This window comes from Trachurus japonicus, unplaced genomic scaffold, assembly GCF_045865225.1.
Source record: "Trachurus japonicus isolate A0001 unplaced genomic scaffold, Traja_1.0 AP031073.1".
Classification (NCBI taxonomy): Eukaryota; Metazoa; Chordata; class Actinopteri; order Carangiformes; family Carangidae; genus Trachurus; species Trachurus japonicus.
In genome coordinates this window covers 27,324-42,790 of record NW_028221206.1, presented here as the reverse complement: position 1 = coordinate 42,790, position 15,467 = coordinate 27,324, and the positions used below count along the sequence as shown (strand labels likewise).

The following is a 15,467-nucleotide window of genomic DNA, read 5'->3' as shown; positions in this document are numbered from 1 at the left end:
ACCGACAACAGCAGAAAGTTAGGACAACAAACATTTAGTTCTATGTTTTTTCAGACTTTAACTTTATAAAACTAAATGTAAAACCAGTTTTTAATGATTTAAAGGCCGACAATACAAAGTATTTACATGGAGGAAAGCCCGTACACAGAACAGCGCACAGTGACCACGTGTTTTCAGAGAAAGAGAAAGTAAGCCAAGCTCTATCTGAAACCAAAACTTATCTATTCACAAAGACCCGATCATCATGATCATACTGTCCAAAACAAGTAGAAAATGTTTTAAATTAATTTAATAATTTAAAAGAAATACAAAATACTGCGTATTATTGTACAATAAAACTTTATTTATCAGCAGGATATGGTCAAAATAAAAAACAGCAAGAAGCACTTTATCACTTTTAGGTTTATGATTGAACCCAATATGATAAAAATAATAATAATAATAATAACAATGATGATGATATAAATGTTTTTATAGAATCATTCAACTGGATTTATTTGATAAGACTGAGATGTCTGAAGATGATTAATGAGACAGAAAAGTTTGGAGATGTTTTCCTCTAAATCAAGCCTTTTAATAATATTCTTTTCATTTACGATTATTTACAGTGGGTACAGTATTTTATTCAGACACATGGGAGGATAATACAGCTGTTAATCAACAACACTGAAATAAACCAAGTAGGCTATCCAAGAAGTGCAGTTTGCAAAGCAGCTGCTAATATTCTTATTAATGCAGAGACATTAGTCATGACAGTGAATGTTTTTCACACCTGCAGATGTCGGCTGTGGCTCCGACTTTTTTGCAGCACCAGGTATTTGGGACCTGGGTTACATGTGCAGATCAGTTCTTCACTTCAGTCCTTCAGTGCAGCATCAGCTCATGTGTCTAGATTGTGAGTCTAAATGGCAACAATCAAGTCGTTCATGTAAAGATAAATACACAAATGCAAGATAAAACAAAAATGCTTAAACATTTTAAAATCAAAATGCTTGTTTGTTTCGTTTCGTTTTGCAGAAAAAGCCTCCGTGCACCAGTGAGCGTGTGTGTGTGGGCGTCGCTGCAGCCGTGCCGTGTGTGAAGTTAACTCCAGTTCACCACAGTCATAGTGAATCTGTGTCACTGGTGGACGTTCTGTTCCAACAGCACAGTGAAGAAACTCCCCGTGAAGCACAACAACAATCAGGACATCTGCACACAGACCAACCCCCACTCCCCCCCCGAAGACATCGCTGCTCTCTATCTGAGGTTGGGTTTTCAGTTTGTGTTGTTTAAAACCTTTTATCAAACTTTGATCCAAAACATTATTCTGATCCCAGCTGTGGATTCAGGAACAAAATGTGATTTAAATTCAATTCAAACTGGTCAAATGAACAACATTTATAATGTAGCATATATTCATTGATTATATCCAGATTTCCATCCCTTGTTTTGTCATCCAGGTTCACGTAATCCATCTTTGTTTTACTCCAGTTGTTCAAGGCACAGTTGGACTGAATCAGTCTGATCCACATAAACTTTTCAACATTACTAAATCTGTATAATGGTCAAATAAACAACATTTATAATGTAGCATATATACATTCATTGGTGTTTGTTTTTCAACTGGGAAAAAAGTAAAGACGGACTAAATTATCCTGGATGGAAAAACAAGGGATTTCAAAATCTGGATAATCTTGATCCACATTCAACCTTTTGAACAAGTGGGCCCTGGAGATTAAAGTGTGGAGTCATTTAGATCATGATGAGGTGTTTCACACAGCTGACCCTGGGTCAGTGTCACAGGCCACTTCAGAAATACACAATACTGAAAGTGTGAGGCGTTTCAAACACAACGTCGCCATATAGGAGGCGACCTTTCCCAAGATTCATTGCGCAGCAGGAATGAAAACAATATGGCCGTCAGAGAGTTGTACAAACGTTGTCTGCAGGAGCTGTGATTGGTTCTTAGTTTCTGTCACATTTTCTTGCTGCAACATTTTTCAAACTTAACGAAAACACTTTCAGCTGCAACTCGAGTTCATTATTGTCTCTATCTGGGGCAGAGAGCGGGCGGCATGTCGGCCCAGAGTCACTCGGTTCATGTTTTTCAAAATAAGACGCCCCGCGGAGGTTTGTTCTGATCAGGGCTCAAATCAGGACACGTTTCATAAGACAGGAAGCAGCAGGAGTGTGTCCACGGATCAGCGCACCACGGAGCGTTCATGGATGAAAATCAGCAGAGTTGCATCTGATTGAATGTTAAAACGGAGCAAATAAAGAAGAAGATGGTGAAGCTGGGAAAAAAGTTCATGATTTATCCACAGTGTGCTGCTGACCTGACCTCACATCCTGTCCGTACAGCAACATCTTCATCTCTGAGGACACGCACTACCACCACCACCAGCATCACAAGGCAACAATAACTTAAAGGAGACATATTCTGTCCCTTTTCCACAAATTAAAATAGTTCCCAGGTGTCTTAAAGACATATCTGTGACATGCTTTGGTCAAAATACCCCAAGGATCAAACATCACAGCTCAAAACAGCTCTGTTCAGAACGGCTGGTTTCAGTGCCTGTCCCTTTAAATGCAAATTAGCGTCTACTTGCCCCGCCCCTTTTACTGAGGGGTGGTTTTATGCAAATTCGAATCCTAATTACGTCACTGGAAGAGAACTGAGGGAACAGCTCGTAAAACCACGTAGATTTCAACCTCAGGAGCCTGAAAATTATAGATTTTTTTTGTCAATTCTCACATTTTGGAGGCTGGAAGGCAAAACAAACACGCAAATATATGATAAAGAGCCTTCAAGAAGTGATATTTCCCCTTTAAAGAAGCTATGATCACTTTTTTTTAAATAATAACAATGGATGGAGTGAGAAAGTGTTGTGCTTGTGTCTTTTTCTTATTTTTTTGGGTTTGGATAAAAGAATAAAGTCTGAAGCTACAGAGGAAATCCCCTAAGTCCTGCAGGAGTTCCCTCAGGAGCAGCCGCAGTGGTCCACCACCATGGACGGGATCTTCCCGTAGATGATCTGCTCCTTGCGGTTGAAGTAGAGCATGTTGATGGGAGACATCTTGGTGGGCGTGCAGCAGGGCCCGGCGCTGCCCCGCGGGTTGGCCTTGTTCACCAGGTGAGCGTGCGGATACTGCTGCAGGTGCATGAACTCGCACTCCCCCGAGCAGTAGTTGGCCCGGTAGCGTTTGGGCGCGATGATCCAGTCCCAGCCGAACTCCTCGAAGTCCACGGTCAGCGGGTAGCGGCAGCAGCGCGTCTCCGAGGACTCCTCGTCGCAGTTGAGGCCGGAGTCGCGGCGGGATCTCTTGGGGCTGTCGAGGATCTTCACCTCGATGAACGGTTGCTGAGGAGGAAAATACAACAACGTCACGTTTCATTCATAAAGCTGAGGTGAAACATCTGGACCCAGTTGTTCAAAAGGATCAAAATGATCCAGATTTTCATCCCTTGTTTTGTCAGGTCATCCATCTTTAGTTTTATCCTGGTTGTTCAAAGCATCAGTCTGATCCAGATACAAACTTTTCAAGATTAAATTAAAATTTCAAATTTTATTTAAATGTCCTAGCCTGACAAGCCAGACTATATCATGAACATGTCTAGTCTGGTAACGACCGGTAGACCTCGGCTCAATCCAGGGGGCGGGATGAAGGCTGTCTTTCAAACTGCCTCTGCACCAATAGGGTAGCGCTACGACCAATCAGAGCAAAGAGCAGGATGACGTCGGTAGATTAAACTTTTCCCATATCCCGTCAGCAAAACACCAAATACATCCTTCTTTGAAATGAATGACTTGAGTGCAGTTTCTTGCTCAACTTTTAAAGGTGTACAGAAATGGCCGTTTGTCCTGTTTGTCGCGCCGAGTTGTCACGAGCTGCAACACGAGTTTACCCGAGTAAGGAAAACGAATTTGTTTGGTCGTTATCGAGCGGGCGGGATATTCAAAGCTGGGGGGCGAGCCCGAGCTCCGTGTGTGTGTGTGTCTCAGACGTTTGAATGACGGATGACAGATCCAATATCAGTGGCTGATGAATCGTATACAGGCTGACGTATAATCCGTGCGCCTGCATTATCCAATTCGAAAAAAAAAAAACACACTTTCATCCCGGATTTACTCAAAAATAGAATTTTGCACAAAGTTTGGGCTACATCGTCTGATAGATGAGTTATTACACTAATTTTATGATTGAGTGGGCTCAAATTCAGTTCTCTTTTCTGTACACCTTTAAAGAAAATGACAAGTTTAATTCTTTCAAAGTTGATGCCAACGCCAATTCAAACGATTCCGCAAGTATGTCGTCATTAAGCCCGCCCAACGACTCTCTAAACAGATAGAGCGCTGTGATTGGTGAACACAAACGGTGTTCGAGACTCAAAAAGTTCCTATGGCTCGTTTCTAGACCTGCGGAGCAAATACATTTGCTGCCGCTAGGGTGCAGCTAGATTTCTAGGCTACCAAACCGCTGGGATCTGAATAATCCTGATGTTTTGGATCAAAGTTTTCCTGATCCGACTAAAAGTTTTGAGCAACACAAACCAGATTATAAAACCAAGACTGGATCACGTGATCCGATCCGATCTCAGAATCTGTTTTAAGTTTTGAAACGACACGTTTTCCAGATTTGATCGGATCCATTATCAGGTAACTTTTGAACATCTGGGCCGTGGTGACGTCGCCGCCGGCTCCAGATGTTGCAGCTGCTGCCCTGCGACTCACCAGCCCCTCCTCGCCGGGCTCTGCCGAGGTGATGGCCAGGTCTTCTCCTCTGGAGTCGAAGGCGTTGATCTCGACGCTGTAGTTGGTCTCCGGCTGACGCAGCCAGACCTGCAGCAGCGACTTGATGTCCACGCTCTGCCAGGAGCTGGCCCCGGCGTCCGTGTCGATCTTCAGGGAGCGGACCCGGACCCGCGTGTTGTTCCCCTCCCTGCCGGGTTTGAGGTGGGAGATCTGCAGGAAGACGGTGGTGACGGCGTCGGCCGGACGCAGGTGCACCCACAGCTTGGCGCTCAGGATGTTTTTGGGCTGGATCTTTGGACTGAGGCTGAAGAGGCAGCAGGAGAACAACTCGTCCTGGGCGATCGGATTGGCTGGAAGAAACCAATCAGATCACAGCATGATGACCTCATCACATAAGAGCAGCTTTAAAACTTCGTTTCTCTACAACAACATGAACACCAATGTGTCTCCATATGGATGTAATTATATGATTTAATTATGAGACATAGATTTCACCATGAAACTTGCACCAAGTTTATCACTTACATTAAGACAAATATTTTTTGTATATGTTTAAATATGCAAATGAGGCGATATCTAATGAAATATGCGCTAATTTGCATATATTTCCAGAACAGAAATCTGAACAATGGATGAAGCTACTTTCAAAATTCTTATTTTGTTGACATATTAGAGTCAGAAGTTTTTACAGAGGAGGATTTTGGATATCTCTTTTTATCACTCTGTAAATGAGAAAATACTGTCACCAGCCCTAAAAACAATTCTCCATGTTTTTAGGAATACAATGTTGTATAAATGAGGCTGTGAATGATACATCAACAATCCCCTCTGTAAAAACCTTTAGAATATAGAAAGGGATCAAAGTGGAAGGTTTGGTGTCTGTAAGTGCTGCTGAAGTGGAGATTTCTAGCTCAGAGTCTGAGTCTGAAAAACTCACTTTAAAGACTTGTACTACTGTAAAATTCAAAAGGAAATGACGATTTTTGGAGCCTATAACATGAAAGATCATTGGGCCTCATTCACCAATATCTTCTTAAGAACCTTCTTAGATTCTTTCTTAAGTTGTTCTTAAGAAGTTCCTTTAACCCTACGTCAGATTCATCAACGCGTTCGTAAGCCTCAGAATTGTTCGCAGCTGTGTTCCTACTTGATGAATGCCATCTCCTCGTAAATTGAGGGCGTGTGCCAGGTGAGTCTAATTAACATATGATTAGCATAGGTAACAGCCCCATCAATGCCCGTAAAAGGGCATGAGACTGCAGGGCCGTGTGCACACAGCACCCACAGGCACTGAGCAGAGAAGGTGAAGTGAGAAAGAAAGTTGAAATGCTCAAATGAAAATCTGGGAGGGAGCACCAGACTCCAAACGTAAAAAGAACTTAAATAGTGAAGTGGTGCTACTGCGGCAGGAATGAAACTAAGAAACAAACAAAAGGCTTATATTTAGTTTATATTTTTATATTTATATTTAGGCTATATTTAGTTGCGTCAGCAGTGGATGCAGCTCTTCGGTTGTTATCAGAGAGACCACACTCTCACATGTGCCACCATAAATATCATCATATTATCACATATGAAAAAAAAAACAGTTGTGTGTAGTGTGAACACTTACAGTAAGTGCACTGTTGCAGCCCGCAATTAGGGAAAAAATAAATCATATCGGCAGCTGTATGCCCCCCCACCCCCAAAAAAAGATATGATATGAATTTAGTGTCTGTAATGTTTTTTAAGAGACTGCAATGATTTGTCAATTATTATTATTAATATATATGATTATTAAAAACATCATAAAAGATAAGAAAAGAATTCTTATTCAAATCATATAATATCATACAACTGCAGAACAAAAGAAAATGCTATAATCGGTTATTTTTGCAAAAGTCTCAGAACTTAAAAGTGCGTAAGTATACTCCTGACTGTTCGTAGATTTTGTTCTTAGTTAAGAACAAATTCTGGATAAGAAAACATTCATGAATGCCACAATCTTCGTAAAAGGTAGGACTTAAGAACAAATTTGTTCTTAAGAACGGTTCGTGAATGAGGCCCATTGTTCAGAAGAGAGAGACAGAGCTACCTGACAGACGAAAGAGACTAAATTAAGGAAAATAAAAACCTTATTTTGGGTTTTCTACAATTTCTTTCCTCTATTCTGAAAGAAGACATGATAAAGAAGCAAAACAGCCCAAAATCTCAAAATTGATCCGTGCATTTTCGCCTTTCGTGTCTCGCTTTAATATTTAAATAACCCGAGATGACAACGATAATCTAAAGTGGTTATATTTTGTGTTTAGCAGGATACAAATGAGCTGCCTGTCCGTGACTTGAAACTTTACGCACAAACTTTACGCACGGATTTCGCTTTTTACGCACAAAAAAAGAACCATAAAAAGAAGCTTTGGTTTGGTTTGGTTTGGTTTGGTTTGGTTTGGTTTAGTTACGCATGGTGGCCATGGTGATGATGGTCTCCGTGGTCGCGTGGTCCTCGTCCTCCACGCGCGGGTCGTACTGGTCCAGCAGCTGCGTCAGAGGCGGCGCTTTGGGCAGCAGCTGGCGGATCATGTCTCGGCTGATGTTGGGCGCCTGCTCCAGCCGCAGGATGCTGAGGATCTGGGACCTGATGTTGTGGAGCCGCATCTGCTTGCTGTGCTCCCGGAAGTCGCAGGCCGAGCACTGCTCTCCGCTGTCCGCCGCCTGCAGCAGCTTGGGGCTCTGCTTACTGGGCTCCATGGACGAAGCTGCAGCTGCGGAGAGAACGACGGCCACAAGGAACCAGAGGAGCATCCTGGGCAGACGGAGAGAGAGGCCGGAGCGGTGACGCCGGCTGATATGAGTCTGGCCCTTCTGTCCTTCTCCGCTTTATGATTGGCTCCCGGGAGGATCCGTTTCTTTTTTTTCTTTTTTTTTAATCAGATGGGACATTTAAAGAGGTAGCAAAACTTTATGATCAATATCCAGATGATTCAGTTCAGGATCTGTAATGTGTTATAGGTGCGTACGTGCATGTGGGTCGGAGGGGTGGGGGATAAGGTGTATTGTTGTGTAGCGATCTGTGTTATCTGTCTTAATGTGTCTTAATGTAACTTTTTATATACCTTTGTTTTATGTTTTATTGCCATGCTCCATCAGGCAGGGGGACTGCCAACGGAAATTAGCCTTTTGGCTATAATTGGGTGCATTTACATTTTATTCTTTTAAAATGTTCATTGATGTACACTGTCCCTCTTAAACAAATAAAGGAAATTAAATTAAATTAAATCTCCACTTCAGATGAGATCAGATCTGAAAATGCTTTTTATTTGAACAATTAAAAACTGGAGTCACTAAATAAAGTTGCTTTAGCTGCCGGATAAAATCAGCTCAGATAAAATAAATAAATAAATAAAAAAAACACAGACCATCATCGCCCTGCCCTGCGAGCTGTGTAAACTCCCACCCTCTGCAGGGACCCTGAAGGCACCGTCACCTGCTGACCTCAGGCCTTGTATCTAGTAAACAGACATGACCCACTTTCTACTTCTGTTTTCACCTGTAGCTCTAAAACTTTGGTGTTTTTTATTAGTTCTTTACTTTTTATTGATCTATTTCAATAAAATGAACTCAAAATAAAAATTAAACTGAACTGATTCAACTCAAAACAGACGGTAAAATAAAACTTCTGGGTCACATTATGGATCTGGAAAACATGCACATGGCTCAAATATGGATTTAAAGAAAGTTTATTCAACTATCCAATGAATTAAAATAGAGATCAATGACTTATAACTGTAAATGACAGGTCAGGGGACACAGGGATGTTGTTATGGGATGGGTGGGACGGATCGATGTGCTCCTCCTCCACTCTGCAGGAGGAGGAGGAAACTTTAAATCAACCTGCTCTCCGTCCACGCCGGCCTTTACATGTGACAGTGGGTGGGTGGATTTCCTCCCCTGTAAGAGGCCGTACCTGGTTATTACAGACTGGTTTAACTGTTGTTGGTTCAACAGAAGCTCACAGGTGGTTATTTAGGGGGAAACACTCTTCTTCTAACCGCCACTTGGAAGCTGCCATGAGACTGAGAGAGGTTCTGTGAGATGGGATGTAACCAGTCGAGGAGCTCGGAGCAGAAGGAGCAGGAGGAGGCCGAGCGAGGAGGTGAAAGCACGGTCTTCCTGCAGGAGGAGGTGGAGGAGGAGATGGCATCCGACTGCTCCTCGCCGCTCCCTCCTCCTCCTCCTCCTCCTCCTCCTCCTCCTCCAGTTGGGACACGAGTTCTGGATTTTGCCCACAAGATGTCGGAGGATGTGTTGGCTCAGGCGCTGCAGCTCTGCTGGCAGGTGGAGGCTCGGCACAAGGACCTGCCGTTTATTGACGACGAGAGCGACTATCTCGTATGACAGAGAGAAAACTGGAGACGTCATCAGTACAAACATCAACACACGTCTGAGCTTTTTCTGTCTCGGCTTCAGGAAGCTTTCCTTTCCAACAGCATAACTCTCCAGGTCTGGTGTCTCCTCCTCTGTGTCTCTAACCCTCCTCTCCTCCATGTGCATTTGTTTTTTTCAACGAAGCCGGTGAGAAATCAATCCATGGAGCGGTGGATAACGTTACACTCCAAAAACTCTAAATCTTTCCAAGAATATTTGTCTTGTTTCTTGTCAAAATGTCTCATTTCTAGTCAAAACTAAACGTTTCCCACTTACAATAAGACTCATCACCTAAAAATGAACTTGTTTTTAGATCATTTTCATTTGTTTCAAACAAATTTTCACTTGAAATAAGTAGAACAATCTGCCAGTGAAAGCAAGTTTTTTTGTGCTTGTAATAAGGAAGAAAAAGTGTCAAAAACAAGCTACTTTTTATGTGATGAGTCTTATTTTAAGTAGAAGTAGATTTGTTTTGACTAGAAATGACATTTTGACTAGAAATAAGACAAATATTCTTGGTAAGAGTAAGAGTTTTTGCAGTGTATTTATTATCTAGCATGTTACCATGTGTATATCTGTGTAGTCTTATCTGTCATAAACAAGAGATTACGGGTTACGGGGCGCGTTGCGTTTGTGTGGCGGTGCCGCAGAGACGAGAGCTGGGACACCGGGTTGGAGGCTCTGATCTTACAAGGTTGGAAATCCTGCAGAGTTCCTCTTTAAAGCCCTAACACTTCCCTACGGATTATTTCTCTTCTACATCTGGACAACTGGACTAATCAAGTGAAAACCTGCAGATTGGTTGGTTTGAGGAGGAGGAAGACGGAGCCTGAGGCCTCGGAGACGAGTCACGTTGCACAGTGTCTCCTTCATTTACTGTGGGACGTGGTCGTGTGTCACGCACCTGTTGGACAGGACGACCTTGTCACTCGACGTGTTTACCGACCGCGCAGGCAGCGTTTCTGTGGACATGACAACAGAGGCAGACTGAGGGCGGCTCAGGGTTAAGTCAATGTTTCCCTGCTCAGCCTTTCATGTCTGACTTTGGCAGCAGAACAGAAAAAAAAAGACGACACAGAGAAACACACAAAATCATGTTGCAATGAAAACGACTAAAACTGCATTTAAATAAAGTTCATTTTGACTTTTAACATCTGTTTGAACTGTAAAATCATTTGTTACCTCGTTGTTTGCAGGAAGCCTCTGTTAAACCCACAGAGGCTCCATGGTAAAAACTATTCACCTGCACATTCCTGTTCCTTTCAGGTGAGTCATTCACCTGCACCAGGAGGCGGAGCTACACCTGTCACCTGAAATTACCTGCAGCTCCAGACTGCAGCGAGGAGGAGGAGCTCTAAAGATGTTCTGTAGTTACATAACAAACAAACATTATAATTATGATTACATAACTGAATTCAACATTGTTATTTGTTAAATAATTTATGATCTGTTGCTACATTTACTCAAGAATCAACATCTTTACTCAAACTCAAGATAAAAGGAGGAGCTCAGATTAGACTTGAGATTTTTAAAAAAGACTGAAACATTATTTCTGTTTATGTTTTAAGTAGATTTTATTTGTTTCAAGTTCAGAAATACAGCAGCAACAGAGCAGGAGTGTTGGGTATGTGCAGCACAGTTCATCCCAGTGCAGAAGAAGAGAGCAGCGGCAGGCAGCGTCTCAGTGTGTCTGGTGCCTGGAAGACAAGACAGAGGGAGGTAACACTTTACAATAAGTACACAGAGTTAGAGTAGTTACTGAGGAACTAAGGTACAAGATTAGAGTAGTTACTCATTTTGATATCTCACTTTACTTTAGGGTCCAAAAAGAGTAACTAATGATTAAGTAACAGTTAGTAACAGTAATTTGATTAGGATTTACTGAAGAATTGACCATTAACTAATAGTTAGTTCCTCATTAGTTCCTCAGTAACTCATTTTCTGTACCTTATTTACTTTTAATTTATTTCTCACCTTCCTACCAGTTTCCACGCCCGTGGCCGCGGCCACGCCCTTGCCCGTGGCCGCGCTTATGTTTGTGTCTGCGTCCATGTTTTCCATGGCCGCCGCCGCGCTCGTCATCACTGCCGCTCTCTCCACTGCCGCTGCCGCTGCCGCTGCCATGGCGACGACGAGGGCTATGGTCACGACTGGGGCTCCCATCGCCGCTCCCATGGCGACGACGAGGGCTCCCATCGCCGCTCCCATGGCGACGGCGAGGGCTCCCATCGCCGCTCCCATGGCGACGGCGAGGGCTGTGGTCATGTTCGCGGTCTCCATGGTGATCGGGGCTGTGCTCGTCCCGGCGGTGGCGGTCATCGTGGTCACGGTTGCGTCTCCCGTCACTATCTTCACGATCATCTCCATGGCGATCTCCTCCATGGCGATCTTCATCCCGATCTCCATTGCGATCTCCCTGGCGATCTCCATGGCGATCTCCTCCATGCCGATCTCCATGGCGATCTCCTCCATGCCGATCTTCATCCCGATCTCCATGGCGATCTCCTCCATGGCGATCTTCATCCCGATCTCCATGGCGATCTCCTCCATGGCGATCTCCTCCATGTGAGCCCTGGTCGCCGGGCGCGGGGCCGAGGTCGTAGCCCGACGGGTGGCTGTCTGTGGAGAGACGAGCACAGAGGTGAATGTAGAGGAAACACATCTGCAACATCTGGAGAGACGGTTGTCGTTGGCATGGCGATGATGATGCGATGTCTCACCTGAGCTGCTGCTGAACATTTCCTGTCTGTGATCTCCTTATGATGCACTATAATTAAATAAAAGAAGAGGAGGAAGAAGAGCAGGGAGGGGCCGTTCAACCAGTTTGACTGAACAGAAACAACATTTAAAGACTCAACAAAGAATAATGTCGACGTTTTTACAAACCAACAAGTCAGTTTTGTTTTATTTTTTTGTATTTTTTTAAGCATTTTTATATTTCCAAGTTGTAGCCTAAACAATTCAAAACTTTTTCAACCATAAAATCAATCCTTTCTGTTTAATTTCCCATCATTTAACAGCACAAAAAACAAAAACAACAGACAACTTTAATAGATAAAGTATAACATAGAATAAATAAATAAATTGCAGAGGAATACAGTGGAATCAAGCATCAATAAATAGAATGAATAAATAGATAGGTTATTAATATTGACCAGTAAGATATACCATACATGGTAAAATGGAATAAAATCATTATAAAGAATTTAAGAGACGAATAGCGACACTGAATTAAAATACTGTCGTCGTCCTCCATGAAAACTTTTCTAACAACAGAAGATAAATCTACTTACATGATGTGAGGAGCAGTCAGCAGCTTCTGTCGGTGCAGAGGAGACGATGACACTGTAATTAATAAACTCAACAGCTGCATTCTTGTGTCAGCACGTCAGTGAGCAGGAGGCGTCCACCTTTATTTGTCATTCAAATTAAAGAGGAGCACTTCATTTATGTTGCCTCCTTTTTTATTGTGGTCGTGTTAACAAAAAGAAGAAAAAAACTAAAAGGATGAATGTGAGGTGTAAAAACTGACTGAAAGAAACAGACATCTCTATTATTAGTAACTTCTGAATGAATCAAAGACTGAGAGCTGCTCTGGATTAATTCAGATAGATAGATAGATAGATAGATAGATAGATAGATAGATAGATAGATAGATAGATAGATAGATAGATAGATAGATAGATAGATAGATAGATAGATAGATAGATAGATAGATAGATAGATAGATAGATAGATAGATAGATAGATAGATAGATAGATAGATAGATAGATAATTTATTAGTACAGACTCTGGGTCCAGTTAAAAATACAACAATAACAACAACATACGGGGTAGCCTAGCAGCCCCTTATTAAGAGACACTTATACCAGTGTTTCCAGAGCAGTGACGTGTAACGTGTGGCACTAAATGCAACGTTTGTCAGTTCCATCACAATCTGATTTTCTGAGTTGTTTAGGCGACAAATGAACTTATACATGATATTTCTTAAGACAGACTGGAGAGTGTTGACTCGAGCATTCACAAACATTTCAGTGGCGCTGGTCCATCTGGGCTGTTTTAACAAGATTCTCAAAGAGTCATTATATGCCACTTGTAATCTCCGAAAACTCGTTTTTTTGTAATTTGTCCACAGATGTGCAGTGTACAGCGGTGTGCAATAAGCTTTAAACAGAGTCAGCTTCACATCATCAGAACAACAGCCAAATTTCCGTTTTAGCACATTTGCTTGCACATATAACATGCGAGACTGACGCAGAATGTCCTCGTCATCATTATATTTTATGTCATGTTGTTCTCCATACAAAGAACACACATTAAGAAGCTGCTGCAGGCCAGCTGAGCTCGGACTAAAGAGCACACAGTCATCCGCGTACATAAGATGGTTCACCACAGTACTGCCAACCATACAGCCAGTTTTACACATTTTTAACTCTTTTGACATGCTGTTCATGTAGAAATTAAATAAAATAGGTGATAAAATGCTCCCCTGTCTGACTCCATTACTGACATGAAAGGGGGCAGATACACAATTATCCCACTTCACCTGCATTGTTTGGTGAGCATACCAGTAAGACAGGATTCTTGGGACGACTGCTTCACTCAATTTATTGAATAACTTCCTATGGTTCACGCGGTCAAATGCCTTGGAAGCATCTAAAAAGCACATAAACATGGATGAGTTTTTTCTTTTGTAGTTACTCAACAATTATTTTAACACATAGATGCTTAGGTTTGAACCCAAATTGATTTTCTGCAGCGGTAATTAATGCATTGACTCTTCCCAGAATAATTTGTTCAACAACTTTAGACAAGACACTCGCAAGAGCAATGGGTCTGTAATTGTCTGAGCTGCATACTTTCCCAGATTTATCCTTGACAACAGGAACCAGCAGCACTGACATCATAGAGTCCGGCAGACAGCCATGGACCATGAAGGCAGTAAAGCATAGAGCAAGCAGAGGAGATAACCTTAAAGCAGAAGTAAGTGGTCCGGTCGTTTTCGCTAATGCTGCGTTCCAGGCAGGCTTTTGAAATCATAAATTACAGCTTCAAGTCACAACTTACGACTTTGTAGCGTTTCAGGCAACCCACTCGTGTTTTTCCGACCTGTTTTACCTGTGAAAGTCACTATAACGGCCACTCGTAACTTCTGACCCGTGAACTCGTACCAGATTGAACTGGTACCACTTCACGGTCGGAAAAATACGAGTTTCCTTGAACGCACCATAACAGTCCTCGTCCCTACGTCGCCACATTCACGGCGTTCCTTGGCTGCACACACAGCCCTGCATGCCGTTCTCTCTCCTCATTGGATAAAAACTGTAGGATACGATAAATGTTTTCTCCTCGGCTCAGAGCAGAGCAGAGTGACTGACAGACCCGTGTTTCAGACCAAACACTCTATGTAAGTGATTGCTGTCGGAAGATATAACTATTTAAGACTTATATTAACACAAATATATCACTTACTTCTGCTTTAAGCTAGCAAATTTGAGATGCTCAGCAGAGATAGAATCCATACCTGTGGATTTATTGACTGATAGGTTTCTGATCACTTGATACACCTCATGGGTCTTGATTGTACTCACACTTTCAACATTATTTACTATAGCCTTCAGTTGGAGCACAGTTAAATAGTTTCTTATAATGCTGTTGCCAGAGTGCAGCAATTGCATTAGCACCAGAGACTCCATCTACTGTACATGGTAATGAAGGTCTGCAATTATTGACACGCTTTACCTCTTTCCAGAAAGCTTTGCTGTTTTTATCTAAAAGTTTCTTGGCCATGGAATCGGCCCTTAATGTTTGCTCATTTTTACTGATGTAACGTATAGCATATTTATATTTTGCATTTGTATGCTTCTTGTATTCAAAGATAGGTCCCTGTCTCGGTTTACCAGCCATAGCCCAGGATTTAGTAGCTTCACAGGCTTCTGTATAAAATTCAGCAACATACGTGTTCCACCCAGGTCTAGGTTTACCCTTCTTTTTTGCTTTAAGAAGAGGCTTGCTGGCTTTAAGTAGAGCTGTTACAATATCAATGTATACTGCAGAAATATCCATTTTATGATTAATGTTAGAACAATTAGTATTTTTACAAATCAGTGCCTCTCTTGGCAGATATATATTACTCAACAGTTGATCAGTGTGAGCAAAATAGGAAGCAATGTCTTCCTCTGGAAGAGAGGACCAGTCCACATGATCAGGAATAAAACTGTTTGCACATTTTACAGTGTCAGGTATGTTATCCCATCTAATGCTCTTCTTTAGAGGGATGTGATCTGAGGTAGATACATTATATAAAATTTCCATGTTTGTCAGAG

At 42.3% G+C, this 15,467-nt stretch overlaps 1 protein-coding gene across 1 annotated transcript; it reads right to left on the bottom strand.

The window, feature by feature from the left end:
• Window positions 1–2,902: 2,902 nt before the first annotated feature.
• LOC146959789 (growth/differentiation factor 8-like) lies at window positions 2,903–7,532 on the bottom strand. The gene is made up of 3 exons (XM_085772901.1): window positions 7,175–7,532; window positions 4,716–5,086; window positions 2,903–3,344 (listed from the first exon to the last, which is right to left on the bottom strand). The coding sequence occupies exons 1-3, from the start codon at window positions 7,515–7,517 to the stop codon at window positions 2,964–2,966; spliced, it is 1,095 nt and encodes a 364-aa protein (XP_085629027.1). The 5' UTR covers window positions 7,518–7,532; the 3' UTR covers window positions 2,903–2,963.
• Window positions 7,533–15,467: the final 7,935 nt, after the last annotated feature.